Below are 27,816 nucleotides of genomic sequence, written 5' to 3' on the forward strand. Positions count from 1 at the left end.
TAAACAGATTAACGCAAGTGCAACAGGGAACATGGAGGAGATTTAAATCACGCTGCTGTTGATCGGAAAAGAGACGAACACGAGTAACAGAGCAAACTCCAAATAAAATATAAAAACCTGATTCCAAGAGCTCCGGCAAAGACTCAATATGTCTGTGTGTGTTCCTCAGCTGTGCTGTATAGAGGCGGAGCTTCGAGAAACTCTGCGTCTGGACGTCGAGCGGCAGCGAGAAGCCGAATTCCTCCGTCAACAGGAAAACAAGCAGCTGTGGCAAAACCTCTGTTACCTGAGTCTGAGCCAGCGAGTGGCCAAGTACGCACGCACACACACACACACACACACACACACACACACAGACAGACACACACACACACACACACACAGACACACACACACACACAGACACACACGAACAGGCCGAAGCAGGGGCGTTGCTTCATGTCAGGATCTAACCTGGGGCCCTGAGCTGAACATGTGACAGTGATGTTATGTTTGATTTGTGCGGCTGCAGATTCATTGATGATGTCTTTGTGTTTCATGTCATCACCTCCCACAGACCCTGGGTCAGCAGCTACTTCAGGAAGTTTCCCATGCACATGTACTGTCTGCCCGTCCAGGCCGCCCGTCACAGAGGAAAGAGGCGGGGCCTGAACAAGAGGAAATGATGGCAGAAGATACTAAATTAATATATGTTTTGACTGTTGTTTTTTAAATAAATTTGGATTCCTCCAATCCACCATCATTTGGATTTGGTTTCACGCCCCCGTGTGGCTGCAGAAGGAACAGTCTAATAAACCAGGGACCACAGAAACATGTTCAACACGTGTGATACCTCACTTCAGCCACTAGGGGTCTGTGAAGTAGTGTGGGATCATGGGAGATTTCTGGTGCTCGTCCTGGATCACAGGCTGCACTGATTGTTTCCCAGAATGCATCATGAGAAGTGAGAATAGAAGCAACACAACCCAAACTGCAGCAAACAAGCTCCTTTCTAAATATAAAGATTCTCATTCAACATGTTCTTTTTTTACCTCAAAGTATTAAAACTTAGTATAAAATTTCCTGGAGGATTTTCCACCAGCTGATGTTGTTGTTTGTTGTTTGTTGTTCATCATCAACCTCTGATAATGATGATGTAGAGGAAACCTGCCGAGCAGTGTCTGAAAGCGTGTTTCTTTTCCCAATGAGCTCAATATATAGAATAATATATCTACAGTCCTCTATATAGTTCATTCTATAGATTATTAATATGACTAGTCCTCTCTATAGAAGTCCCTATAAAGTGACGTAGGGACCAGTGCGTCTTTCTCAACAGCAGGTGGCAGTGCCGTGTTTTCCACGATCTGCAGTGAACGCAGCATCCCGTCAGGACGTCATCACGTCGCGCTCGTGCCCTGCCTCGCTCCTCCTCCTCTGAAGCTCAAACATCATCATGGTGAGTCCGCGTTTCCTCTCGAATCCGCTTCATTAAAACTCGTTCCTCTGTTTCCCGTCGTCTCTGCGTGTGTTTCGGACCCGGAGCCGCTCGACGCGCCCGGGCTGCGGCCGCGGCTCGTCCCGGGAGCCGCGCAGCCGGCGCCGCTTCCCCGGCCGGGAAGCACATGGGCGTCATGATGCGCTAGCGGCTAAGCTAGCTAAGCTAAGCGCAGACACGCAGCAGTTTGAGAAACCACGCACAGAATCCACGCAGCTGCGCGTGTTCTCCTGGAGCTGAATCTGAGCTGTGACGTTTCAAGTCGCGGCTCGTCTCAGTTTGAGCAGATCGCTGCTTCTCCTTCCTCTTAGCTAACTGTTAGCATGCTAGGTTAGCATGTCACCGGGGCTTTGTGACTGTCTCAGGGAACCTCCCTCACGCTGATGAATAAAAACTCCGATGAAATATTAGATACAAAGTGAAGTTAATAATCTCACGTGACCCTCGAACGTCATCTGTAGATTTTTTTAACGTTTTAAATTAAATTCTTAAATTTAAACGTTAAAAGCTTCTCGAGGTTTCCAGCATCACAGGGGCGGGGCTCGGCCGCTGCTGCTTTCAACGCTGCTCGGAAAGAAAAAGTGGAACTGTTAAATATCAGCGTTTTGAGCGTTGATACGTTATCGCATTAAATTGATATTAACTGCGTCACATTGACTTGTAGCTGCACGCAGATCCGCGGTGGAGATCAGCTCAGCCAGTCTGTCAATCACGAGTTTGTTTCATTGAAGATGTTTCTCTGCTCATTCAAATACATTTCAGGTTCATATGTTGAACATCTGTCACATTTGACAGATCCATCACACTGATTGGTTGATTGATCCTTGTCTCTCTCTCTCTGCAGGCGTCCTTATCAATGGCCCCGGTCAACATCTTCAGACATGGAGCTGATGAAGAGAAAGCTGAAACTGCACGACTGGTGCGTGGGATTCTATTGTGCTGTGAACTCCTTGAATTAATAAAATAATTATTGTATTAATGAATATTGAGATGACCCTGTGCTTCTGTGTTTTCTCCAGTCGTCTTTCGTCGGTGCCATTTCCATCGGCGACCTGGTGAAGAGCACTCTGGGTCCCAAGGGGATGGTGCGTCACTCAGATCTGACAGATCCCAGTTTGTCTTTTCAGATTATTGAACCTTTTGATTCTAGTTTAAGTTTGGAAAAGAGCTAAATTATGTAAATCCAAAAGTCTTGGTTTACTTGAAAGTATAAAAGGTAGAATCTGTGTCCCGCCTCACTAAAGAAAGGATGTGTCTTATTGTTTTTCTCAGGATAAGATCTTGATGAGTGGATCGAAAGGCTCCGCGGTGACGGTGACCAATGACGGAGCCACGATCCTGAAAGCCATCGGAGTCGACAACCCTGCAGCCAAAGTGCTGGTTGGTGAGTGAAGAAGCTGAAGGTCGAACACAAGTGAAGATTAGTCACCGACAAGTTGTCTTTGCTATCGTGGGAAATAATCTGTAACGTCTTCGGCCACAGAATCCAAACATAGTGAGTTTATTATCAAGTGACAGAAGAATCTCACATGAAACAAGTCAAACTGAGAAGAATCAACAACCAGTGACGACCAGTGATGTAGAGTAAAATAATTAAAATAACATGGAGAGAAAAACATGTGACACTTAGGATGTGGAAACCAGTCGATCTGAATTAAATGGTTTGAATTCCCTGAAGAAGAGAAATGAGTTGTTCTCTGTTTGTGTTCACAGACATGTCGAAGGTTCAGGACGATGAAGTCGGAGATGGAACCACGTCCGTCACCGTGCTGGCGGCCGAGCTGCTGAGGGTAACGACCCGTCGCCCTCGTGTTGATTCTCCAGCTGATTTAAGATTTAAAGAGTGTGTTCACTGTTTCTGCTGAGAGGAAAGAAGTCGCCCTCTAACGCCACTGATCTCTCACAGGAGGCGGAGATCCTGATCGCCAAGAAGATTCACCCCCAGACCATCATCTCTGGCTGGAGGAAGGCGACCCAGGTGGCCAGAGAGGCTCTGAGGGACGCCGCCGTGGACCACAGGTGAGACGGCTCAGAGTCTGGACGGGAATCGAACCCCTCAGTTCGTGTTTCTAATCTCTTTCCTCCTCTCCTGCAGCAACGACCCGGCTCGTTTCCAGGAGGATCTGCTGAACATCGCCCGCACCACTCTGTCCTCCAAACTGCTGACTCACCACAAGAACCACTTCTCCCAGCTCGCCGTCGACGCTGTCATGAGGCTGAAGGGCTCCGGGAACCTGGAGGCCATCCACGTCATCAAGAAGCTGGGAGGCAGCCTCACCGACTCGTACCTGGACGAAGGTGAGGGCGCGGGACACGTGTCATCAATCCCAACACAGACCTGCTCTCTGATTGGTCGCTGTAACGTCACATCTTTATCGTCTGTCCAGGTTTCCTGTTGGACAAGAAGATCGGCGTGAACCAACCGAAGAGGATGGAGAACGTCAACATCCTGATCGCCAACACCGGCATGGACACCGACAAGATCAAGGTACGGTGCTTCCTCGGCCACAGATTCCTGAATGTAGCAGTGATGAACCTTCGTTGAAGTAGATCGGCAGCTTTGTGTGAAGTTAAACTTTGTGTGTTTGTGTGTCAGGTCTTTGGCTCCAGGGTTCGCGTGGACTCGATTGCGAAGGTTGCAGATATCGAACTGGCAGAGAAGGAGAAGATGAAGGAGAAGGTCGACCGGATTCTGAAGCACGGAATCAACTGTTTCATCAACAGGTAACAAGGATCAAATTAAGTGTTTGATTATTTACTTTTATAACATCTTCCCAAATGCAGGAAATCGTATTGTGGATTTTATTGAATTTCAATCGTCTAAAATTAAAATGTTTTAATGTACATGGTCGTTAGCTGCTCCCCTGGACAGATCGTTTAGTTCTAGATATAGAAAGGGGAAGGGGAGAAATGACTGAATCATCCACCAGGGGGCGTCATTGCTGACTTGTGTCTTGTGTTGCAGACAGTTGATCTATAACTACCCAGAGCAGCTGTTCGCTCAGGCCGGCATCATGGCCATCGAGCACGCCGACTTCTCTGGTGTGGAGCGCCTGGCGCTGGTCACCGGTACGTCACAGATTCATCTCTCTTCTGGTTTATTAATAGATTTTGCTTTTCACATTCTACACCTTTCAACACAATCTATGAAGATTAATTTAGGTTTTCTTCTGCACTGGCAACACAGTGGCAGAGAGAATGATTCATGATGTGTTGTATCACAACTTTATTGAACTGTGTGTGTGTAGGGGGGGAGATCACCTCCACCTTCGACCACCCTGAGCTGGTGAAGCTCGGCCACTGCAAGCTGATCGAGGAGGTGATGATCGGAGAGGACACACTCATCCACTTCTCTGGAGTCGCCATGGGTATGGACAGACAGACAGACACACACACACACACTGGCTGCAGTTGAAAGCATGATGCATGTTTACATCTCTGAGGCTCTGACCAATCCCCCCCCCCCGTCCTCAGGTGAGGCGTGCACCGTGGTCCTGCGAGGAGCGACTCAGCAGATCCTGGACGAGGCGGAGCGCTCGCTGCACGACGCTCTGTGTGTGTTGGCTCAGACCGTGAAGGAGCCGCGCACCGTCTACGGAGGAGGTACAGAGCCACGTGTTTAACATCCTTTGTCCCCCTGCATGTACTCTCCATCGCTAACATGACTCCTCCTCCATCAGGCTGCTCCGAGATGCTGATGGCCAAGGTGGTGTCTGACCTGGCCAACAGGACGCCAGGGAAGGAGGCGGTGGCCATGGAGTCGTTTGCCAAAGCTCTGATGATGGTACGTTCATGTTCTTTTATTCTGAAGGTGGAGCGGGGGGGTTTGACACAGAATTGTTGGATTTCAGCTTCTTACAGGTTCAAACGTCACATGATGAGTTCAGGGACCCTTAGGAAGTTGGGTTATAAAACAAATTAGTTACTTCAGTGGAATCTCAATCTTTTAATGCTTATTTTTCTTCTGCTCTGACGAGATTCAGGAGAAACCATCTGAAAAAAGAGTCGGCACCTGGAACTGTTTGATTTCGATGAATCTTATGAATAATCTGTTTCCCGCTGCAGCTGCCGACCATCATCGCTGACAACGCTGGCTACGACAGCGCCGACCTGGTGGCTCAACTGAGAGCTGCTCACGTGGAGAACAAGAACCAGTTCGGACTGAGTGAGTCACACGGAACAAAAACACAAATATTAAGCTTTTCAGAGAAGCCTGTTTTTACATCCGCTGAGCTGGGAACGTGTCACCGGAGCTTTTAACGTCACCTGACCCGACCCGTTTCTCTCCCTGCAGACATGTCTGAAGGCATCATTGGCAACATGGCAGAGCTCGGCATCACTGAGTCGTTCCAGGTGAAGCGTCAAGTGTTGCTGAGCGCGTCCGAGGCCGCGGAGATGATCCTGAGAGTCGACAACATCATCAAAGCTGCTCCCAGGTCAGTCACCACCACGGATACCACCACGAAACCATGTGACTGTTAAATCTGCTCCCGACAGGAAATCACATTCAGCTGCAGAGAATCAATAAAACATCCTCGTGGCTGTTTTGTCTGTTTAAGTTTTGATATTTAGTTTTTGTCCTGATCGTGGATTAGAAATGAAGTTTCATAAATTTGAAAATACAAGTTCCTCAGTCCTTAATGTTGTTTTTATTTATTTATAGGAAGAGAGTTCCCGACCATCACCCCTGCTAGAGGAAGATGAAGAAGAACGAGGGGCATCGGTTTTGTTATTTATCTTTGTCGTTCAAATCAAAGAAACGCTCCGCTGGTCTTTTTTTCCTCTGTCATTAAACTCACTGTGGATGCACTGCTAATGCTAGCTGGACTGAACGCTAACAGTGGATAAGTTGGTACAGATTGTTTCTGATGCTAACATTAGCCACAGTCGCAGCACTCTGCTTGAGGCCAGCTGGGCTAACGTTAGCACAGTTAGCGTTTAGAAAGGAAGTTTGGACGTTGTTTTTGTTTACTGAAATAAATGAACCAATCATCGTCAGTAGTTTGTCTGTTTTCTTAAAGTTGTGGCTCCTGAGTGTTTAGTGTTAAGTAACATCCATAAAATATAATAAATATCCAAATTCATACATGGTAAATAAATAAAAGCACTTTACCCTCACCATGTTATCCACTAAATGACTTTTCTAATCCCACAATGCATTGCAAGAGCAGCGTTCAAATTTGTTCATAATATATAATGTAAAAGTAATACATAAGAACAGTTCTATTCTAACTTAAACTTCAACACCATCAAGACAAAGTTTAAAACCTAAAAACTGATTAGATTTTAGTTTTGCATAATAAACAAACTGCATCTCTTCAGTTGAGATCATTTATTCTGGAGCAACATTTTTTGTTTTTTGAATTAAACATATTCTGGTTTAAATCTCAGTTCTGAATGAAAACAGCTGTTTTGATTTTTGTTTTTTTGTTCCTCTGAATTTTTCCGCCTCGTTGGGTCAAAGTGACCGAAACCTCAGTCAACACTGACCACACGATGAGTTCAGGGGAAATCAGACGTTATTGACCTGAGAGCAACTGACAGATTTAGTTTGTCAGTTACTGTCGTGACTCAAGTGCTGTGAAACTTTTATTTCCATCTTCACGAATTTGTATAAAGTTTACGAGAAGATGAAAATCCAGAAACCTTTTAATAGCATGACGGCTTCCAGGAGGGAAGCCAGTTAATCTCTATCGCCCCCTATTGGCTGAAGTATGAGTTATAAATCCACCTCCTCCATGGAAGCAGATGGGACTTGGACCAAGCTAAAAACATTTGCATGTATTTGATTTGTTAAACGAGCCGAGCAGCATGATTGACAGCTGACACTGAGTAGTGATCGGTGAGGCCCTCGATACTGGGGCTCCACTCCAGGACCATTACTGGATCCCCACTGGGTCACCACTGGACAGAATCTCACCAGGATGTCAGAGATGATGTTGAGCCTCTTCAGGACTGAGCTCTGGTCCCCATGAGGTACACTGGTCCTGACGAGGCCAGTGTTTATACATGAGAAGGTCCTGAAGAGAAAACACACACACACACACACACTGGGGGTTTGTGATGTCACACAGACTCAGATCCAATCAGAGCATCAGAGAACCCTGATAAACCTCAGGGTCTGCTGAGCTGCAGTGAGACAGACGGACTGACGGACATGTCGAGGCTGCTGCTGCTGGTTCTGCTGACTTGGACATGGACGGGCTCAGCTGTGGTCAGGTAGAAGAACTCACCTTCACTCATATCAGTGGTTTTGCTTCTAGATGAGGACGGTTTGATTTGTGTTTTCTCTCAAGTTCAACTCAAAGTTAGTTTTGTGAGGAGTTCTTCTCGTTAAAGATAGAAACAGATTCAGTCAGTGAATGGTAGAAGCTGAACTTCCCCCCCCGGCAGGATCCCTCTGAGGCGGGCGCCCTCCCTCCGCTCCCAGCTGCGGGCGGACGGCCTGCTGGAGGACTTCCTCCGGGACCACCGGCCGGACACGTTCAGCCGCCGCTACGCTCAGTGCTTCCCCCCCGGCACGCCCTCGCTGCGCCTGGGCCGCTCCAGTGAGAGGATCTACAACTTCATGGACGTAAGAATGATGACACTGACCGTCAGGTGGAGGGGTTGCTGGTTCAAACCTCGCAACTGCTAAAATCAGAGAAGGATGATTTCCTGTACGTCTGCTGAAGTGCTCCTGTGCAAGGCTCCAAACCCCAAACTGCTCATGAGGCCTCAGGATTGTGTCTCTCACTGTGTAACCTCCTCTGTGTTTAAATTTAATTTGATTATTCATTTATTGGTTTTAGATGTGTTGCAGTTTGTGTGCCTTGCTCATGGTCCCACGTCAGAATAAAGTCGAGTATTTCTTGTGTTGTGGTGAAATAGTGCTGACGCTGTGTGTTTGTGTGTCAGGCTCAGTACTACGCTGACATCAGGCTCGGGACGCCGGAGCAGAACTTCTCTGTGATCTTTGACACCGGCTCAGCGGATCTCTGGGTCCCATCGTCCTACTGTGTCAGCCAAGCCTGTGGTACCACAACACAGACACACAACACCGCGTCAGTGTTTGAGTTGTGGGTCAGAACGGACTGACTCTGGTTTAGTGTGATAACAAGTCCAAGGTCTCTCTCCCCCAACCCCCCCCCCCCCTCTCTCTCTGTGTGTGTGTGTGTGTGTGTGTGTGTGTGTGTGTGTGTGTGTGTGTGTGTGTGTGTGTGTGTGTGTGTGTGTGTGTGTGTGTGTGTGTTTTACAGTGTCACACCAACGTTTCAGGGCTTTTGACTCGTCATCATTTCATCCCGACGGTCGGATGTTCGGGATTCACTACGGATCGGGACACCTGCTGGGCGTCATGGCCAGAGACACACTGAAGGTCTCTTCTGTCCTGTGGACGTCTCAATGAAAGTCTGTCCCTCTGGCTGATGCGTTACGAAACGCACAATATGTTGTTGTTTAGGAAATCAAGTGCGTTACTCAGTGTTGTGTCATCAGCATAACACCGGCAGCAGAAACTTTGCCTCTGAAAAATAGCGAGAGGAGATTTTCATATAAAGAGAAAATAAAAGTGGGTCTGTGGTGTGACCCTGAGGGACACCACAGATTATAGGAAGACATGGTGAATACATTCTGATTTCCAGGCAGAAATGCATAATAAATAATAATAAAGATGTTCTCAATATAGAAATATAAACTGGTTGTCTTCTGTTTCAGGTCGGTGGTATGACCATCCTGAACCAGGAGTTTGGGGAGTCGGTCTACGAGCCTGGGGCCACATTCGTCTTAGCCAAGTTTGATGGCGTCCTGGGGATGGGCTATCCGGCCCTGGCAGAGATCCTAGGAAACCCTGTTTTCGACAACATGTTGGCGCAGAAGACGGTGGATGAACCAGTCTTCAGTTTCTACCTCAGCAGGTCCAACTTCACCAGTTAGAAGGAATTCATGTTGTGACTGTTATCAAGCATTCACCAGTGAGGCCTCAGGGGTGTCCTCTGTCTTTAACTGGTGATCTCTGGAGGGTTTGATCCGTCCGGGGGATTCACTCGTCATTTTTTAGGGTTTTACAGTAGACCGAAGAGATCTTTGTCCCCCCCCCCCCCCCCCCCCCCCTCGGGCTGAGGGGAGGGGGTGAGGGGCGGGGGACATTTCTCGGGGGAGATTCAGCAGAGAAAAACCTTTCTTGTGTTGGACATTTGTTCTAAAGGGATTCTGGGAAGTCAACGACCCAAATGTTTTTTTAGACTAAATATAAAAATAAAAACTGCTTTTTCATTGTCGTGTTCGTGTCGCTGCAGAAAATCCGGTGGCGGCAGCTCCGAAGGTGAACTGATGCTCGGTGGCACCGATGAGTCGATGTACATTGGACCCATTAACTGGATTCCTGTGACGGCTAAGGGATACTGGCAGATTAAAATGGACAGGTTCACATGAATTTATCTTTATTTTTACTAATTAAGTTACTAAACTGTACTGACAATCAGAAATATCATTTTATTTCATCATTTTTTTTGGCACGTTTAGTGAATATCAGTTACAGCTCATGACCATATCCAATAAACACTCAAGTGTGTGTAATGTGTTTACATCATGTTGGGGTGCTATGCAGTACACGTATCAACCACCAGAGGGCAGTACAAAGAGATGTATTAGACAAGGTGCCATCATTACAGCATTAAAAGCAGATGTTTAACTGCCCCTGTGAGGACATGTTGTCTTCATCATAGTCAACACGCTGCGGGGGATAATGACCTCTTTGTGTGTCTGTGTGTGTCAGTGTGGCGGTGCAGGGTGTGAGTTCCTTTTGTCCTCACGGTTGTCAAGCGATTGTCGACACAGGAACTTCCCTGATTGCCGGACCGAGCAACGACATCTTCAACCTCCAGCAGCTGATCGGAGCCACGCCCACAAACATCGGAGAGGTAAACAAACCGTATCAATATTGATCTCGTATCCGAAAGTGAATTCTGAAAACTTGACAGAAAGTAGAATGTGACCTTTGTGTGTGTTTAGTTTCTGATCGACTGCGCCAGGTTGTCCAATTTGCCTCATGTGACGTTCGTGCTGGGGGGGAGGGAGTACACACTGACTGCTGAACAGTACGTCAGGAAGGTAATGGCTCTACTGGTCTGTTACTGGCTGCGCTCTGTTACCAGTACAAGGCCCATTCTGTTCTGTAACATGAAACCGCTCTGATCTCCAGGAGATGCTGGGTGACAGGGAGATGTGTTTCAGTGGATTCCAGAGCGTGGACATTCTTTCCCCTCAGGGCCCCCTGTGGATTCTGGGAGATGTATTTCTGACCGAGTTCTACAGCGTCTTCGACCGAGGACAGGACCGGGTCGGCTTTGCAACCGCTAAGCACCCGAGCAAATAGTAACCATCAGTGGCTAACAGCTGGATCAGCAATAAATATATCGATAAGAAGTCATTTGTCTTTGATGGTTGTTTTATTCAAAAAATGTGTTTTGTGGTGATTCAGCAACAGATAAAGTGAATTCATCACTTCAAGGTGCATTTACAAAATCAGAGAATATCACAATCGTTACAAATAAACAGTCGATTTTGTTCCAAAAATATTTTCTAGAATCCTTTAAAGTCAATAATCCTGAGGAGCAGCACATGATGGGGTTGGTTTGGTCTGTGGAGTCAGAGCTGAAAACACCTAAAAACCCACTAGTGTGTGTCTGTTGTCTGCGATGTGAGTCGACACATCTCTCACGTCCGGGTCAAGGACTCCACTTGTTCACGGGTTCAAATCGGCTCCGGTCAGAACTGATGGAGAAGAGACACCTGTGTAAAATAGGAATAGGTGTGGATTACCTTCAGTTCCTCTATTAGTCACTAGGTGGTATCCCAAAAATTGTTTATGCCAAATTTGATTTATTTTTGTTTCGAGTAACAAACAAACTGATAACTTAACCAAGGTTAAGGCTTCAAATCGTTCAAGTATTGAAGTCGTCAGCTTAGTGACTGGTTCTGTTTGGTTCTGTTGGGTTCTGTTGGCCCAGTGTTCTGTGACTAAGTGAGTGATTCTCTTTTCTCTCCTGAACTGTGTGACTGGGAGTTGTTGTTCTCGACGTCCTTGCTGTGGTTGGTTCTGTCGGACTCGTCGTCCTCGGTCGTTCCCTGGAAGCCGGAGTCCTGCTCGTGGTCCGGGAGCTGCAGCGTGTCGCCCGGTGGACCAGTTGATCTTCTGGACTGGAACTGAGCCAGACATCTCCTACGCCTCCCCAGGCCCTTGGGGCTCGGCAGGCTGCGCACCGACGACTTCGACGTCTGCCTGGAGAACTGCAGGGAGAACTGGCGCCTTCGTGGTCGAGCTGATTGCCGATTTTGGATATTTGTTGCTGTCCACTGGAATTCCTTCGGTCCTAATTGAGTGGGGGAGCAACAAACCAAGTCGCTGGCCCTGGATAAACAAATTATATTAAAGTCAAGGAATCAATATTTAGAAATATGAGATCGGAACAAGAATGAGAACATACCTCTGCCCAGCAGACCCTTACATTCAAACAAGCTGCACCAAATTTGACCCACTCATAGATATCAATGCCCTGAATGGTTCTGATCTTTACATCTACATCCATTAATTATTATTTCCCAGGAAAACTGTGAGAATGTAAAAAAATGCCCAAAGAAAGTGATTAAAGTTTTGCTGGTGATCTTCAGTTGTTTTTGCATAATTCTGCTGACAAACCGACAAACAGACGGAACCATCAGCTCCTTGGTGTGTTCACACAGAGACTGGCTCGGTTGTTTATCTCAGAACCACAGCACAACAGTTTAAGTATCAACAGAGAAGTTGCGACTCAAGTGTCCTGGCACTTTAAGCAGAACATGAAGAATCACCTTGGATGTTCCAGGCCTGGCGACTCCTCCGTGGAGGAAGGATCCAAACCGTTGTGGACGTTCACCACCTCGGCGTCGGCAGAAGAATCCATCTTGTTCCAGACGTCAAACACTGGCGGGCTGATGAGAAGCAAGGGGAACACAGCCGAGGGGGAGATCTCAGGGGAGGCGGGGCTACTGTTGACCTCCCTCAATGTGGACAAGGTGTCCATGGGAGGAGGGGGGGTGACCAGGGAGGTGGGCGGTGCCAGGCCACCTGCACCTGGACTGAGCCTGAATGAACAGGAAGTGAGAACACAGAGATCAGTGCGCCTCATTCACAAAGGGAGTTCTTCTTAAAACCCACTAACACAGTTTTCCTGAAGATTGTGACATTCACCAATGTTTCTTATCTGAGATTTGTTCCTTTGTAAGAACAGGATCACGATGAAGAGAACTGTACCTGAATTCTGGGAAGAAGCTTCCTGTGGCATCACTGCTGTGCCGTTTGAAGATGGGTCGAGGAGGTCGGAGCTCAGGAGGCTCCTGGACGCTCAGCAGCCGGCGAACTCGCCCAAGAACCTGAAAATTAAATTTATAGAGTTTAGTTTATGAATGAAATAACTAAACCGGAATTAAACCATAACCTGGTTGGCAGAGTTAAAAATACGTTATATTACCGTCTCTTGGTGCCGGGTCAGTACAGACTCGGGCTGTTGAGGACAACTGTCGCTAACGTCGGCTTCATCAAACTGGAGAATATCTGAGAGCCTGAAAGAGACGTTGGATCAAATGTTGGCTGTTTTTAAAAGGTTTAATAGTTTTATCTGCAAAATCAGTCACAGTTCAATTCAGACCTGGATTGAGATGAACCCTATGAGGAGCAATCACAGTTCCACTTCCATAACCATGATGTATTAAGCCTATTATATCTATCTTAACAGTAAAAACAGCAAAAGCTCAGAATGAATCCCTGCTAGCAACTTTCATCACCAGCAACAAGATCGAGACAATCATTTTCAACCAATCAGCACACTTGGTTGAAATGAGCGAATAATTAACATGTAAAATATGCGTGACTGCGTATTGACCCCATGTCGGTGGTGGAGCCGAGGAACGAGGGGATGCAGTAGTCGGCAGCAGCCAGCGTGTACGGTGGTCGAGCGTCGCAGTCGTTCCAGTACATGTCTTTGGTCATGTGAGGCAAGTTCATGTGCATTTCATCCACAGCCAACAGCGACACCTGCAGGAACAGGGAAACATGACGGGATTGTGGTTTGTTGTTTTAATCAAACACTATATTATTAAAAAGCATCTTAATCCATCACAATGTTAGAAATACAACAATTTCAGATTAATTTGGAGAAAATAAACAGAAATCAAACCTATTTTATGACTACAAAGGCAAATTGTTCAGAACCTTTCATTGTCTGCCTTTCATCTATGAAAGGCAGAAGATGAAAGGCTCTAAACAAGTTTATATTGTCTTTCATGCCTTTCATGAGATGTGTATAAATGCGTTCCGCCACTCCTCCTCCTCACGTCTCATCTGATCCACAGAAACGATGGATGCACCAAAGACAGCTCCAGCGCCCAAGAAGGGCTCCAAGAAGGCGATGACCAAGATCCCCGGCAAGAAGAGGAAGAGTCGCAAGGACGTCTTCTCTAACAACTTGTACAAGGTGCTGAAGCAGGTGCAACCCGACATCAGCATCTCCACCAAGTCCATGGCCATCATGAACTCCTTCGTAATGGACATCTTCGAGCGCATCGCCAGGGAGGCCTCCCGCCTGGCTCTCTACAACAAGCGCTCCACCATCACCTCCCGGGACATCCAGACCGCCGTCCGCCTGCTGCTGCCCGGGGAGCTGGCCAGGCACGCCATGTCCGAGGGCACCAAGGCCGTGACCAAGTACAACAGCTCCAAGTGAACTGCGGAGACCCGCTTCCACCCAACGGCTCTTTTAAGAGCCTCCCACCGGCTGCCTGGAGACAAACGGTCCTGATGCTTCCATGTTCACTCTCACCTCCTCCGTCCTCCAGCTCCCATGAAGCTCATCAGAGCCGGGTGGAGGGTTCAGGTCCCATGGGTCACATGGTTCATATGAGACTCTTTACGCATCAATATAAGCTTAAACACCAGATTACAAACAGCTTCTGATTTAAACCTCAAACTAGATCCCAACTGTTTGTTTGCAGCAGCTTCATCTGACACGTGTCAATGATTGACAAGGTGCAGAGGAAGTGATTGTGATAACACTGGACTGATGTTACTAGTATAGATGCTTCATACAATAATAATGAACTTGGATAGATTGATAATTATATTTGATCTGTCAGCTCCACTTCCTTCCACTGTCCAGAAACTAAGAGCTGAACAGAAACCATCTCTGAGAGGAACTCATTTAACTACTGAACACAACTGCACATACATTTCAAAAGGCCATTCTAATAATGGGGAAATCTGTAGAAGAACATTGAGAAAATAAACAGAAATCAAACCTATTTTATTAATAAGTTGTGATAAACTAAAGATTTCCCCCTCTGTATGGCCTTTTGAAATGTAAGCACAGCTGTATGTAAGTGTGTGGCTGAAATAGTAATTGTTATACATCATATGAGTATGAAGTGTGTGATATTAAACCAAACATACAGATGTAACATCTGTGAGTGTGGTTATTAATATAATATATCATATGATAATTAATTGTCATGTCTAATGTTAGATTAATAGAGGAGTTATAGATTCTTCTTCTCTGTTGGTTTAAATTGTTCAGAACCTTCCACCGTCTGCCTGGTGACCAGCTCAGCCAATCACAGGCGGGGAACCGCACAGCCTCGTTTGCATGTGATGTGTTTAAATTCGCTCCGCCGCGCCTTCTCCCTCACATCTCATCTGATCCACAGACACGATGCCGGAACCAGCGAAGGCGTCAGCGCCCAAGAAGGGCTCCAAGAAGGCGGTGACCAAGGTCCCCGGCAAGACCGGCAAGAAGAGGAGGAAGTCCAGGAAGGAGAGCTACGCCATCTACGTGTACAAGGTGCTGAAGCAGGTGCACCCCGACACCGGCATCTCCTCCAAGGCCATGGGCATCATGAACTCCTTCGTGAGCGACATCTTCGAGCGCATCGCCGGGGAGGCCTCCCGCCTGGCTCACTACAACAAGCGCTCCACCATCACCTCCCGGGAGATCCAGACCGCCGTCCGCCTGCTGCTGCCCGGGGAGCTGGCCAAGCACGCCGTGTCCGAGGGCACCAAGGCCGTGACCAAGTACACCAGCTCCAAGTGAACTGCGGAGACCCGCTTCCACCCAACGGCTCTTTTAAGAGCCACCCACCGGCTGCCTGGAGACAAACTGTCCTGATGCTTCCATGTTCACACACACACACCTGCTTCGTCCTCCAGTTCCCATGAGGCTCAACAGAGCCGGGTGGAGGGTTCAGGTCCCACGGGTCACATGGTTCATATGAATCCAAATGAGACCCATCACGCATCGATATGATCAAAACAGCAGCTACTGATTTAAACATCTAACTAGAACCCAACATTTCGCTTGCAGCACCTTCACCTGACACGTGTTCGAACACTTAACAGATGATAGATCAGGTGTAAAGGAAGTGACGTGTTAACACTGACTGTTCAGTGTAGATGATTCATACAATAATGAACTGGGACAGATCGATCAATGGTCATTATTATATATTATCTGTCAACGCAGCTGAACAGGAACCATTAACCATGGAACTCACTTCAGTCCATGTCCCGTGTGCTCACATGGAGCAGCAGGGTCTAGTCCCGCAGCTGATGTGTGTGGTTCAGTTTGATGACAGCTGATGGGTCACATAGGGACATGAACCCAGCTCTTAACAACTAGTTCTGAGAGGACGAGGTGAAGTGACACGTGTTGACATGTGTCACTTCACCATGAGAAGGGAAACACTGATGTGGTGTTACCGGGCTTCGTTGAGGAGATTCTGCCAAACTGTGTTTTACCAGCAATATCCGAATTTTGGATCGATAAAGAACACATGTATTCTTTTATATGTATTTATCAAATAGTCTGTGAATGACTACTAAATTATATTTTAAAAAGAGAAGAGATATGGCCTCTTATAAGCCACTAATATATATTGTCTAAATAAATGTATTAATAACGTAACAAGGTAAAACTGGTAGTGTGTCACTGAGCCGGGTCAATCTTAACATTTTAGATCAATAAACTACAGAATATAAAAGTCACAGGATGACGCTTGCACGTGTTTGTACAGTCTCTGCTTGTGTCACTGATTTCTGAAGGAAGTTTATTAACGGTATAAATCAGCGGTCATTAATTTAACGGTGTCAGAATGAATCTGTTAAATGACTTGTTATGAATCGTCATGTGTTGATTTATTGTATTTTCGTTTCTAATGCTTAAGAGGTGAATCATTGAGCAGCAGCCTGCAGGACACATGTTCTCAGCTCGGCTCCGCTGCGCCATGATCCTCGGTGTGTTTGCTGCCGAAAGAAAGCTTCAGTTTATCGTGAAATAATCATCGGTAGCTGAGTGTTTTCACACCCAGCCCCTGGACTAACATTTGGGGCAGATGGGGAACTGGTTTTGATGGAGCTCCGGAGCATTTTTAACCATTTTAGGGGAGAAATTAGTGGGAAAACACGGTGATCGGCGCCGCTCACCGCGGTGAACAGGCGAGGTTTCGGGGCTCCACGGGCCGAACGCCCCGGTCCCCGGAGCTCTGCGTACCTCCGACTTGAGTACACACGCTCCCGGTGTCGGTTGTCACCGCCGCGGATACTTGTCGCCTCTTCCACGGTGATTTTATGGCGTGTTATCGGTGAGAAGAAAACACAAGTGCCCGGTGTTCGCAGCGCAGCGAGCCGCGGCGGGCGGAGTTGACTCTCCACGGTTCTCATGGTGTGTTTAAGAACGGCCTCCCGCTGCAGGACTTCACCACTCTGACTGACACGAGCAGCGGAACCATGGCAGAAGAAGTAGTACCCACTCCAGCGCCGGCCAAGGCCCCGAAGAAGGCGGCAACCAAGCCGAAGGCGGCAGCCAGGCCCAAGAGGACCGGACCCAGCGTCCGCGACCTCATCGTCAAGGCCGTGACCGCCTCCACCGAGCGCAACGGCATGTCGCTGGCCGCCCTGAAGAAGGCTCTGCTGGCCGGCGGCTACGATGTGCTGAAGAACAACAGCCGCGTGAAGGTCGCCGTCAAGGCGCTCGTCGACAACGAGGTCCTGGTTCAGACCACGGGAACCGGCGCCTCTGGCTCCTTCAAGCTGAACAAGACCGCCGCTAAGAAGCCCGCCGCTAAGAAGCCCGCCGCCAAAGCCAAGAAGAGCCCGGTGAAGAAACTTACCGCGGCCAAGAGGGCCGTCGCAGCCAAGAAGACCGCGGTCGCCAAAAAGTCACCGAAGAAGGCAAAGAAACCGGTGGCGGCGCCCAAGAAGTCAATCAAGTCCCCGAAGAAGGCCGCCAAGAGCCCGAGGAAGCCGGTGAAGAAAACCCCGGTGAAGAAGGCTCCGGCCAAGAAGCCAGCGGCTAAGAAGGCACCTGCCAAGAAGCCTGCAGCGGGGGCGAGGAAGGCTCCGTCCCGGAGGAAGTGAGCGGACACAGACCCAAACCCAACAAAAGGCTCTTTTAAGAGCCACACACCCAGACCCGAGAGAGCCGGTTCCTACCGTCACACCGAGTTCACACAATACTGCTACACGATCCATACCACAATACTTTATACTTCTACATGATATATAGCACAATACTTTACAGTACCTGGACTATGTCTTACATTCTGAGCAGCACTTTGTACTTCAAGTTACAAGTACTCTAGTTATACTGTTGTAACATGTATTATTAGATTAGATTAGATTAGAAAACTTTATTTATCCCAAAATGGGCAATTTCGTTCACAGTTTCCAGTCTCACATAATAGATTACTTAATAAAGCAAAGATTAAAATGACTACATTATTATTAATTATATACAAACTTTAGCTACATTTACACTATCCGATATTGTGTAATGTACATCATTTACAGTATTATTCATCTAAATATTATCAGGACACGCATGATAATGAGACACTGTTCTGAATGTAAACATGTTACTTTTAGAGGAGTAACTGTACATGTTGCTACAGCACATATGTAAAATAGTGTTTCTCTTATGCTTGGGTCACGATGAGACTTTATTAATCCTGCAGGGAAATACTGGTATATGAGTAATATATATGATGAGGAGCAGGGGATAAAATATATGAATATAATATTATTTTGATCCATTTCACAGTGTTTCCATTGTGATTTTACTTTTAAACGCAATATTTGAGCGGAACAGAAGTTGATCCAAAGTTTATACACTTCGTATCTTTAGGTTCAGACTGAATTCAGTTTAAAAAAACTTTTAAAATCGAAATATATAAAACTTGAAGGTTAGATTCAGATCACAGACAGTGCAGCGCCCCCATTGGCAAGAAGCTGTAAGTGCATGAACATTCACTACAGACATTATTAAATAAACATTTTCTAGTAAATAATGAATCATTATGAAAATGTATTTTTACATTTATTTATCTATGCATTTCTCCTTTCATTCATTTATGTATTATAAATGTATTTGTCTCTGTATTTCTACCTCATGGAAACTTCGTCCTCAGACCAGAATGATTAAACTTTGGTTATTAAAGTCTTGAAGTGACGTGATGACGCATCGTGGGTCTGATACCGGACTGGACTCCGGAGCCCCCACGGGACCGCGGGTGACGGTGATCACCACAGGGACTGTGAAGAGGAGCAGGTCTCGGGGAAACTCGGAGTCGGTCCGCAGAGAGCGAGCAGCGCGGGACGGATCCTTCGAGACGAACGACTTTTGGCGCAAATTTTGAAAATAGTTCCATCCAATAAGCAGCGCAGTTCCGGGTGGTGGGTCGCGCTCTGGGCGGCGCTGAGCTCCAGGAGGGAGCCGCTCTCCAATCAGCGACCGCAGCGTCACCCGAGCGGGTTCCGGTCCGACGCTTTAAGAGCAGCCGAGTCCGCACTCACTTCATTATTCTTTTCTTCACCGAACGAGACACCATGGCTCGAACCAAGCAGACCGCCCGTAAGTCCACCGGAGGGAAGGCTCCCAGGAAGCAGCTGGCCACCAAGGCCGCCCGGAAGAGCGCCCCGGCCACCGGCGGAGTGAAGAAGCCTCATCGCTACCGGCCCGGGACCGTGGCTCTCAGAGAGATCCGCCGCTACCAGAAGTCCACCGAGCTGCTGATCCGCAAGCTGCCCTTCCAGCGCCTGGTCCGCGAGATCGCTCAGGACTTCAAGACCGACCTGCGCTTCCAGAGCTCCGCCGTCATGGCTCTGCAGGAGGCCAGCGAGGCTTACCTGGTCGGCCTGTTCGAGGACACCAACCTGTGCGCCATCCACGCCAAGAGGGTCACCATCATGCCCAAAGACATCCAGCTGGCCCGACGCATCCGCGGGGAGAGAGCGTAACCTGCCCGCACTCCGCTCACCACACAACGGCTCTTTTAAGAGCCACCCACCCGCACTGAAGAGTCAAAGTCCCGCTGCTCTCAAGCATTGTGTCATGATCCACCTGGAGCTCACACATGTTTTAAAACATTTAGGCTAAAGATCCCAGAAAAATGTTTAAGTTCAACAATTTACAAACTATATAGATTTCATATCGTATGTGGTTATATAACTATAAAGTATTGGTTATTAAAAGGCTGAGGTTCAGACCAGAAATAAAACTGTCCCGTAGACTTTGAATTTACTCAAATGTTCCTTCCATCATTTCTATCTTTTCAGCTTCCAGCTGTCAATCAGGTCGAGGAGCTATAAGAGTCGAAGTTCGATCCAGAATACCAAAAGATACTTAATACAGTGTATTCATGTAAATAAATTGTATTAGAAGTGAATAGTGGAGATTATTCCTCAAGAGTTGGACATTATCTTATTATTTGCACGAATGGCTGACATGTTTATGATCTCACCCAGACTCCCTATGCTGTCATGACTCCTGATGTCATGAGTGCCTTTGAAGTCATTTTAAGATTTGATGTTACACCACTAAACAAACTCATGAAGTTAATCTCATGGCATTAACACATTAAGATCCAGGGCTGCTGAGCCCCGTCATACCAACACAGTGTTCAGTGCAGGTCTGTGAGCAGCTGTTGAGATAGAGACTTTTACGTTTACAGCACCAGAATATTAAACACTATAAACGTGATGACACATCCGAGTCCCAGGAGGAGTAGAGCTGAGAGGGAGCAGACGTAGCCCAGGATCTCCTGACGGGAGCTGCTGGGACCTTCTGCAAGATGCGTGTTGAGCTCTGTTTGAAGGCACTCGACTATAAAAGCCTCTTCAGTCCAGTGGGGGGCAGACAGCACGAAGGTGAGCCACAGGCCGTACCTCTGCTGAAGCCTCTTCACAACAGCCTTCCTCACTTCTTTGCACTTTCGCATGTTTGGGACGAGCCCGTCCGGAAGTCCTGCCAGCGTCTCATTGGTCAGACGCTGAATGAGGCTGATGGTCCTCCTGCTGCTGCAGCTCACCAGTGGACCACACTTCTCCAGGACGTCAGCAGTGACCATGCTGACTAACACCCGCAGCTGGACGTCTGCCTCCGTGGGCGCTGAGTGTTCTCCGCTGGTCACCACCTGCTCATCTGGTCTGTGGGCCATCAGCTCATCAACTGCCATCTCCTCAATCATCTCCACGTCTTTTCTTTATCCCTCTGCAGCCACCTGGTTGTTCATCGTATGAGGATCTGTTTTATCTTCTCCTTTCTTCACGAACGCAGCTGTTTCTGTTTTGCGATGTGCTTTCTGCAAATTGTCTTTGTGCTTCTTCTAAGTGATGTTTATTGTAACGAGGCAACCACGGTCCAGGTCCACTCCTATGACATCAAAGGCATTTCCTTTGATGTCATAGGAGCGGACATGTACATATCAAGTACATACATGTACATATCAATATCACATGTGTTTGGATTTGAACACTATTTTATTTGGCTAATGTGACACAAAAATAATAATTAAATTATGCTGATTGGACAGATGGGACAGTGCTGAAATGTACAAATTGATCTACTTTATGTGATTATTTCACAAGCAGCAGAGCAGAGGTGTTGCCTCTAAGGAGCCGGGAGCAGGGACCGAAGCAAAGAAGATACTTCTTGTAAAGTAAGTTTGAACGTCTCTTAGCAGTGAGAGATCGTTATATTTAAAATCTTTGTCGACGTCCCACATCTCACTTTGTCATTTTTGTTTCCAGCAAAACCGATCGAGGTTTAATTTCTTTTGAACGAAACCATTCTCTGTTAGGAAACTAGTTCTCAGTGCAGCGGCGGTTTCCCACCTGCAGGTTCCTGTCGATGATCCAGTTGACCTCGAAGTCGTCGTCGTCCTCTCCGAACGGGTTGATCAGCTGCTCCGCGACCTGACGACCACACACACAAACCTAAATGATGAATATACCCCAAGTATCACAGGCCCAGATTCCCACAAAATCTATGAAGCAAAATCATGTTTCTCAGAATTTGGAAATTTTTCATTCATTGAGTCCAAGTCCAACACACTTTGTGCAACCAACGTATAAAACCTGCAACTCAGGCTCATCCAGTATTTCTAACATCTTATTAATCTAACGTGGACGAGACAGAAACAACAGATCAACCGTGAACCCTTGAATGGAGTCAGTGGTGATGGTCTAATGCACACGGCTCCGGCCTCAGCAAGCAGAAGAGAAAAGCCGGCGTCTCGCTGTAACTACAGCGGCCACACGATGGCAGTAGGGTGTAGATCTCATAGACGAGAGGGAACGGGAACTTACTAAGTTCACTTTTTTAATTAAACAAAAAGTTAATTCAGTGATGACCAGTGTGATATTCGGCCAAATAATCTTGTTGCTGATGGGTAAATAAATCTGTGAAAAAAACAAACGCCTCTTCTAACCCTAACCCAATGGGAAAGGAGTCAATGGCTCTTTTAGCTGAGGGCGTTCACATGGGCCTCTACTCCGCAGTGATCCACATCATGTGAAGGAATAGAGAGAAACATGAGGATCTTTGTTCTTTAGTAGACGACAAAGTGAACTCACCTTCAGCCAGCCGGAGTAGAAGAAGAACTGCAGCAGGGTGAAGACAGGGACGTACATGTCGAGGTCATGACCTTGGTAACCCCTGGTCGGGTCCAGAAACTGTCGACCGATTAGACAAGCCACGAAAAAGGTGTAGACAGCCAGAGTGACGACCTGAAGAGAGAGAGAGGGAGAGAGAGGCCTCACTGTTTGATCCCGTCCATGTTCATCACCCGACCGGCCACATTCACTCAATGGGATCGGACCCCGACAAATCAGAGGAGGTTGGGACTGAAAAGAACCAATCAGCAGGAGGATGTGAGCTTCAGAGTCACACACCAGACGTCTCCACAACGGAGCCGATGAGCCTTCAATGAGAACTCAGTCGTGTGTCCCTCACTCTCTCTCCCTCTGTCTGTGGGAGATCTCCAGTGCTGGGATCCAGTTACAGTAATGATGATGAGATTAGATGCATCTGGTTCAAACAGAGGACAGACCTGTGTGTAGACCAGTGGGATGCTGACCCAGTCGTAGCCGAAAAGAGTCGCACAACAAGTCCTGAACAGGTTCATCTCCTGGATGCAGAGACAGAACGTGGACAGGGTTAGTGTCACCAGCTGCCCCCCCCCCCCTCCCCAGATTCATGAAGCTCAACTGGCTGATTGGAAACATAAAGGATAGCTCATGTGTTAGCTTCACTTCACTCATACTTTGACATAGAGAATAAAATATGAATTGTTCTCCTGTCTGTCACATTGAGAATGTTCTGCAGGTCGATGCTGTCCTGGATTCGTCCTTCTTGTCGAGCTTTAGACGCCAGGTTGGAGAACCAGACCACAGGAATCCAGTACTTCAGGTGAGGTGAGCGGATGTTGTCGAAGACCTTTCTCTCCTCTGTAGTCATAAAACCTGCCGGTGTCGAGACAAACAGGTAGAACGACGGATCGTTAAAACCCAGGAACATCTGGATTCTGTCTGTAACGTATAACAACCATCATCCTTCCCTCCGGGGTCACAACTCACTGCAGGAGACCCAGGATCTTATCGGCTCCAGCCCCGATCAACAGTCATGGAAACATGACACCTGGGTGAATGTGCTAATTTGGCAAAACGGCGAGGTGAGAATGCTCTCGGCTCGTTTGTGACGTCGAACATGACCAGGGTGAAAAACCCAAACGCCTCTACTGGCAATGGGAAAGGAGTCGATGGCTCTTTTAGCTGAGGGGTTAACGCCGAGCAGAGCACAGAGGAGGAGACGCTCGGGTCAACAGCTCGTTTCCCCGGCAGCTCTAATCCGCAGATAACAAGTGGATCCCTGGGGCCTCATCAGACGGCTCCAGGAAGGAAGAGACCCAACCGGGACAAACTTCTACTGGAAACCGTGAACTCAAGCTGTTTGAGCTGAGCAATACCAGTATGGAAAGATGAACCAATGGGTTCACGTCCTGCAGCCCCGACTGTAACTATATCTGTACATCACACTACAAACACACAAAACACAAGTGCCTCAAAAAAGATGTAAACTTACCACACATCCCAGTTACAGAGACATGAAAGTAACACAAAGCGACAGACCTACCTGCTTCCACCACGTGGTCCATGGTCGGGAAGCGCTTGCAGACGGCGGTGCTGACGGAGCGGAAGATGAGGAGCGACGTCAAGTTCACGTATCGAATTAACGTCCTGCGCAGGAGGCGGCCATATTCATCTTTACCCTGAACACAGCTGGAGGAAACACAGGGACATGAACAGTGTGGCCAGTCGATCTCTGGAAACCATGTGACCTTTTCCTTAACTTAAGCTAGTTAGCCTCATAACCTGGTCAATTTACTATATCTGTATGTTTATTGTTTACAGGTTTAATTGTCCTGTAATTGATTGTAATGAATTCTTTACCCTTTAAATATAATTTACAATAATATTTGAACCTTTGTCTCGCTCCTTGTTTTCCACTTTAACTCTCCTTAATATTTATAACTGGTTTCAGATCAGATTAAAACGTCAATAAGACTGGAACCATTCTGCAAACTCTGAGATCTATCGCCTCTTTCACCAGTTCACAAAGAGCATGTTGAGAGGTGTGTGAAAGAACCTGGAGATGTGGAACATCAGTCTGTCGGGCCACGGCAGATTCACAAACTGGTTCCACCATCGATTCACCACCAGAGTCACATAAAAACCTGCAACACAAACCAGTGAACAGCTCAGAGGAAGATTTACTCTATTTACCAAGATACAAAAGATTATAAAGACTCTGAACGACCACAGTGAGGTGCTGACATTCAACAAGTAGACACAGAATCATAAATGACTAAAAAGATGCAAAATGTGTAGAAACTATGGATTTGCATTGGTTTCTGTAGTTTATTGTGGGGGGGGGGGGGGGGGGGGGGCACTGTGGAAACATGAGGCAGTTTTCACTGATTCTCTGTTTAGCTCCAAAAACACTCTTCCTGCTTTTAGCCTGATGGTTAATGATCTGTTTCCATTAGCAGCTACTGAGGCTCCAGCTGCCTCTTCCTCTTCCTCTTCCTCTTCATCCCCCGGCTCTGACTCTCACTCGTGTTTCAGGTTTTCACTGAGCCGTGTTCCAGGGATCACAGCTTTACTGTTTGAGTGTTGCTCAGTCACAATGACTCTCTGGAAGGAGTCTGGTTTAAACTGCAGGTGTTTAGTGACCCAACTGAACCACAGGTTACATGGTCCACAGACACAGGTGAGGATTTAATGTCCCCTTAACATTTAGGATCAGAGCTGCAACTTGAGAAATTGGTGTGAACCAAAGGTTCAGTCTCCAAACAACAGACTGTAAATAAAGACGGTCAACGCGTCTCCACTTCTGGCTAAAAGATGCAGGCGCTGCCATCTTGGACCTTCAGAGTCAATAGTGATCGTGGAGTTGAGTTTTCAATGAGGAAGCGTTAACGACCTATAGCTACTGCAGCCAGCCACAAGGGGCGCCGTCGAGAGCTTAAGTCAACACTCTAGGGAGCCGTCATGTCGTCCATCTTTAGACACAGTCATGAAACAAAAAGGCCTCATCACAAAGCTGAAATGATGCTGAAGTTAAACTTTATTTGAGTTTCCTTTCGTGAGCTGTTTGGTGGATGAGGAAGTGAGTGTCTTCAGGAGACCTTGTGTTGGGTGTGGACACGTACCCAGGACGAAGGTGACGGGGATCTGCTCTGCGTATTTGTCGCAGTAAATGGAAACTTTCTCAAACAGTCTCTTCTGATCGTCAAAGAGGACGAGTCTGAAAACACACGACACAGGAAATCCACAACCAGCAGAACTCTCTTATCATCAACAGCGAATCAGAAGCTCCAACTTTACAGTTGAAAGTTGAAGCTGTCGACTGTAAATCGTAACACATTTGAAGGAGCCTTCGTGATTGGACAGTCCGCCGGTCTTATAACGATGACACAGCAGAAATACATGAGTCAGTCTCGGCTGTCAATCCCAACGTTTCAGCCTGTTTTTGTATCATCAAATAACTAATTAAACACAAACCATGTTTTTAACATGATTTTTTTAGTTTACTCCAGGTCCCATCTGCTGACAAGGGGCAGGGTTTATGACCTTTACTGCCACCAGGGGGCGATACAGATGCTTTGGCTTCACTTTTGGCCAGGCGGAGAAAGTCTCTTGTTTTAAATCTTTTGTGTTCACACATGACCATCGTCCAGAGAGCAGGTGCAGAGTTCAGAGTCTGATGTAACATATTCTGGATTGAAACCAAATTATCTAATAATTACAATCATATACAGATTAGTATCGTAGAGCATCAGGATAACGAATGGTGGTGGATTTACTTTATGAGGCAGAGATCCATGTGCTCCATGTTTGAGCACATACATGTACACTATGTGTGTGTGTGTGTGTGTGTGTGTGTGTGTGTGTGAGACCTGTACACGACGCTCAGGACAGTGTAGAGCAGGACGAACACAGTGAATTCACGGTACAGCAGCTTGTAGATGCTTCCCTTCCAGCGCAGCAGCAGCCGGTGGAAACTGAAGAAGGAGGCGTTGGCGACTTTACTGGAGTAAGTGACGGTCATCCTGAGACGAGCTGAGAGACAGACAGAGAGACGGACAGAGAGACGGACAGAGAGACAGACCCCTGGGACTCTTAATACCATTCACATGAACCTGTCTGTAGCCTTCACACATAAACACTACTGGAACATCAAAGTCAGAAAAACACTCACACTCGTCTTTGGTTTTCCTCTGAGCTGCTTTTCATCAAGTTTCTCTGCTCATCTGTTTCCCTGCCCCTCTCTCTCCCTCTGCCTCCCTCTCTCCCTCTCTCTCTCTCATATCACTGCCCAGTAATGCCAGGCAACACACACACACACACACACACACACACACACACACACACACACGCACACACACACACACACACACACACACACACACACACAGATACGAACATGATATAAACAGAAACACTCTCTGTCACAACATGATGTCAGACTTTGTAATATTCAACCAATCAGGGAGCAGCATTTCAGCATCAGTTGTTTTATTTTGGTCACACTTTTTAAAACTAAAAAAGGAAACAACACAATGACAGCGAATAACAAAAACCAATAACATTGAGTCAAATAGAAATTTACGTTTTGTCCAAACCAGAGGACAAAGCTCATTGCTCAGATAATATTAATAGAATTTCATAAACTTATTGATAATCTATAATCTTCTAATGATCATGTACGGCTGGCTTCTCCTGCAGTGATTGTAACTGTTAGTGGGTTCGGCTGAACCATAGTATTTTATTGAATCGTCAGGGTTGATTGTTTGTGACCTTTTCCCTTGTGTTGCTGTATGTATATATGCATATTTATTTAATTCTTATTTATTTATTTATTCTCTAAATGTATTAACTGTTCATTGTTCCCTCGGCACCCTTGTAAATGAGGGTCTTATTCCTCTATGTGTCTTCCGAGGCTTAAATAAATAATCAATCAATATTTAGTTCCACTAACTGTGCAGAGATCAGTTTTCATCTCGGGTCATTTCCTGCACAGTCCTCCAGACCAGCAGGTGGTGCTAACGCGTCGCTAACCGCCTCGCAACATCAACAGGAAGAAGGGCCAGGAGGAGGCGGAGCAACGTGTGTCACAGCTGGTCTGCAGTCAGTTTCCTCACGGGACTCCAAGCATCCTCTGCGATTTCTGGCTGTTCTCAGATCAGCGCCTCGGCTACAACCCGGAAGTGAAGTGTCCTGGCGGTAAAATCTGAGCAGAGTGAGAAAGAAGCAGGAGTCAGGTGGGACTGAAGTTTATATTTATATTAACTTTATATACACTTATATCACTGTTTACTGGTACATGTTACTAATATACATGTGTGTATTTATGTATTTGTATATATCTGTAGATAGATATACTATTATGGAGTCCAAATAAAAAATTATAAAATGGAAATAAATGCATGTTTCTTTCCTC

The 27,816-nt window shown here is 46.9% G+C and overlaps 7 protein-coding genes and 1 long non-coding RNA gene across 10 annotated transcripts; 6 read left to right on the top strand and 2 right to left on the bottom strand.

Moving 5' to 3' along the window:
- Positions 1–1,349: 1,349 nt before the first annotated feature.
- cct2 (chaperonin containing TCP1, subunit 2 (beta)) lies at positions 1,350–6,468 on the top strand. Its single transcript, XM_053415395.1, has 16 exons — positions 1,350–1,435; positions 2,319–2,393; positions 2,494–2,559; positions 2,747–2,858; positions 3,188–3,264; positions 3,381–3,493; positions 3,570–3,772; positions 3,862–3,962; positions 4,071–4,198; positions 4,440–4,543; positions 4,723–4,842; positions 4,949–5,077; positions 5,155–5,258; positions 5,540–5,639; positions 5,769–5,910; positions 6,138–6,468. The coding sequence occupies exons 1-16, from the start codon at positions 1,433–1,435 to the stop codon at positions 6,166–6,168; spliced, it is 1,608 nt and encodes a 535-aa protein (XP_053271370.1). The 5' UTR covers positions 1,350–1,432; the 3' UTR covers positions 6,169–6,468.
- Positions 6,194–7,914, bottom strand: LOC128429128 (uncharacterized). Its single transcript, XR_008333876.1, has 2 exons — positions 7,708–7,914; positions 6,194–7,494 (listed from the first exon to the last, which is right to left on the bottom strand). It is a non-coding gene; the product is annotated as an uncharacterized LOC128429128 (long non-coding RNA).
- Positions 7,617–10,883, top strand: nots (nothepsin). 2 transcript variants are annotated; one of them, XM_053415402.1, is made up of 9 exons: positions 7,617–7,693; positions 7,868–8,048; positions 8,372–8,489; positions 8,713–8,831; positions 9,170–9,369; positions 9,751–9,876; positions 10,230–10,374; positions 10,466–10,564; positions 10,656–10,883. In XM_053415402.1, exons 1-9 carry the CDS (start codon positions 7,632–7,634, stop codon positions 10,827–10,829), a joined length of 1,224 nt encoding a protein of 407 aa, XP_053271377.1. In that variant the 5' UTR covers positions 7,617–7,631; the 3' UTR covers positions 10,830–10,883. The 2 variants fall into 2 exon arrangements, with proteins under 2 accessions (XP_053271377.1, XP_053271378.1); XM_053415403.1 differs by lacking the exon at positions 7,868–8,048 and having other exon boundaries at positions 7,655–7,693.
- LOC128429103 (bestrophin-3) lies at positions 10,539–26,424 on the bottom strand. Of its 2 annotated transcripts, none has more exons than XM_053415389.1 (13): positions 26,273–26,424; positions 25,526–25,620; positions 24,460–24,547; positions 23,947–24,092; positions 23,122–23,276; positions 22,865–22,942; positions 22,389–22,541; positions 21,648–21,728; positions 13,375–13,526; positions 12,964–13,054; positions 12,747–12,865; positions 12,305–12,577; positions 10,539–11,864 (listed from the first exon to the last, which is right to left on the bottom strand). In XM_053415389.1, exons 1-13 carry the CDS (start codon positions 26,422–26,424, stop codon positions 11,474–11,476), a joined length of 1,974 nt encoding a protein of 657 aa, XP_053271364.1. In that variant the 3' UTR covers positions 10,539–11,473. The 2 variants fall into 2 exon arrangements, with proteins under 2 accessions (XP_053271364.1, XP_053271365.1); XM_053415390.1 differs by having other exon boundaries at positions 12,305–12,560; positions 12,742–12,865.
- LOC128429124 (histone H2B type 2-F-like) lies at positions 13,849–14,214 on the top strand. Its single transcript, XM_053415415.1, has one exon. The coding sequence runs from the start codon at positions 13,849–13,851 to the stop codon at positions 14,212–14,214; it is 366 nt and encodes a 121-aa protein (XP_053271390.1).
- On the top strand, positions 15,196–16,523 carry LOC128429119 (histone H2B 1.2). Its single transcript, XM_053415410.1, has one exon. It carries the CDS (start codon positions 15,196–15,198, stop codon positions 15,571–15,573), a length of 378 nt encoding a protein of 125 aa, XP_053271385.1. The 3' UTR covers positions 15,574–16,523.
- On the top strand, positions 17,265–18,823 carry LOC128429116 (histone H1). The gene has a single exon (XM_053415408.1). The coding sequence runs from the start codon at positions 17,265–17,267 to the stop codon at positions 17,892–17,894; it is 630 nt and encodes a 209-aa protein (XP_053271383.1). The 3' UTR covers positions 17,895–18,823.
- On the top strand, positions 19,297–19,772 carry LOC128429127 (histone H3). The gene has a single exon (XM_053415417.1). The coding sequence runs from the start codon at positions 19,362–19,364 to the stop codon at positions 19,770–19,772; it is 411 nt and encodes a 136-aa protein (XP_053271392.1). The 5' UTR covers positions 19,297–19,361.
- Positions 26,425–27,816: the final 1,392 nt, after the last annotated feature.

The sequence above is a fragment of the Pleuronectes platessa genome, chromosome 22 (assembly GCF_947347685.1).
Source record: "Pleuronectes platessa chromosome 22, fPlePla1.1, whole genome shotgun sequence".
NCBI classification, from domain to species: Eukaryota; Metazoa; Chordata; class Actinopteri; order Pleuronectiformes; family Pleuronectidae; genus Pleuronectes; species Pleuronectes platessa.

Coding starts and splice junctions, on each gene's coding strand:
- nots (XM_053415402.1), top strand. CDS start 7,632: ATGTCGAGGCTGCTGCTGCTGGTTCTGCTGACTTGGACATGGACGGGC. Junction 9,370..9,750: donor TTCAGTTTCTACCTCAGCAG/GTCCAACTTCAC, acceptor GTGTCGCTGCAG/AAAATCCGGTGGCGGCAGCT. Junction 9,877..10,229: donor TGGCAGATTAAAATGGACAG/GTTCACATGAAT, acceptor TGTGTGTGTCAG/TGTGGCGGTGCAGGGTGTGA.
- LOC128429127 (XM_053415417.1), top strand. CDS start 19,362: ATGGCTCGAACCAAGCAGACCGCCCGTAAGTCCACCGGAGGGAAGGCT.
- LOC128429119 (XM_053415410.1), top strand. CDS start 15,196: ATGCCGGAACCAGCGAAGGCGTCAGCGCCCAAGAAGGGCTCCAAGAAG.
- LOC128429103 (XM_053415389.1), bottom strand. CDS start 26,424: ATGACCGTCACTTACTCCAGTAAAGTCGCCAACGCCTCCTTCTTCAGT. Junction 23,277..23,946: donor GGACCACGTGGTGGAAGCAG/GTAGGTCTGTCG, acceptor CGACACCGGCAG/GTTTTATGACTACAGAGGAG. Junction 12,578..12,746: donor AGCTTCTTCCCAGAATTCAG/GTACAGTTCTCT, acceptor CTGTTCATTCAG/GCTCAGTCCAGGTGCAGGTG.
- cct2 (XM_053415395.1), top strand. Junction 4,199..4,439: donor ATCAACTGTTTCATCAACAG/GTAACAAGGATC, acceptor CTTGTGTTGCAG/ACAGTTGATCTATAACTACC. Junction 5,911..6,137: donor ATCATCAAAGCTGCTCCCAG/GTCAGTCACCAC, acceptor ATTTATTTATAG/GAAGAGAGTTCCCGACCATC.
- LOC128429116 (XM_053415408.1), top strand. CDS start 17,265: ATGGCAGAAGAAGTAGTACCCACTCCAGCGCCGGCCAAGGCCCCGAAG.
- LOC128429124 (XM_053415415.1), top strand. CDS start 13,849: ATGGATGCACCAAAGACAGCTCCAGCGCCCAAGAAGGGCTCCAAGAAG.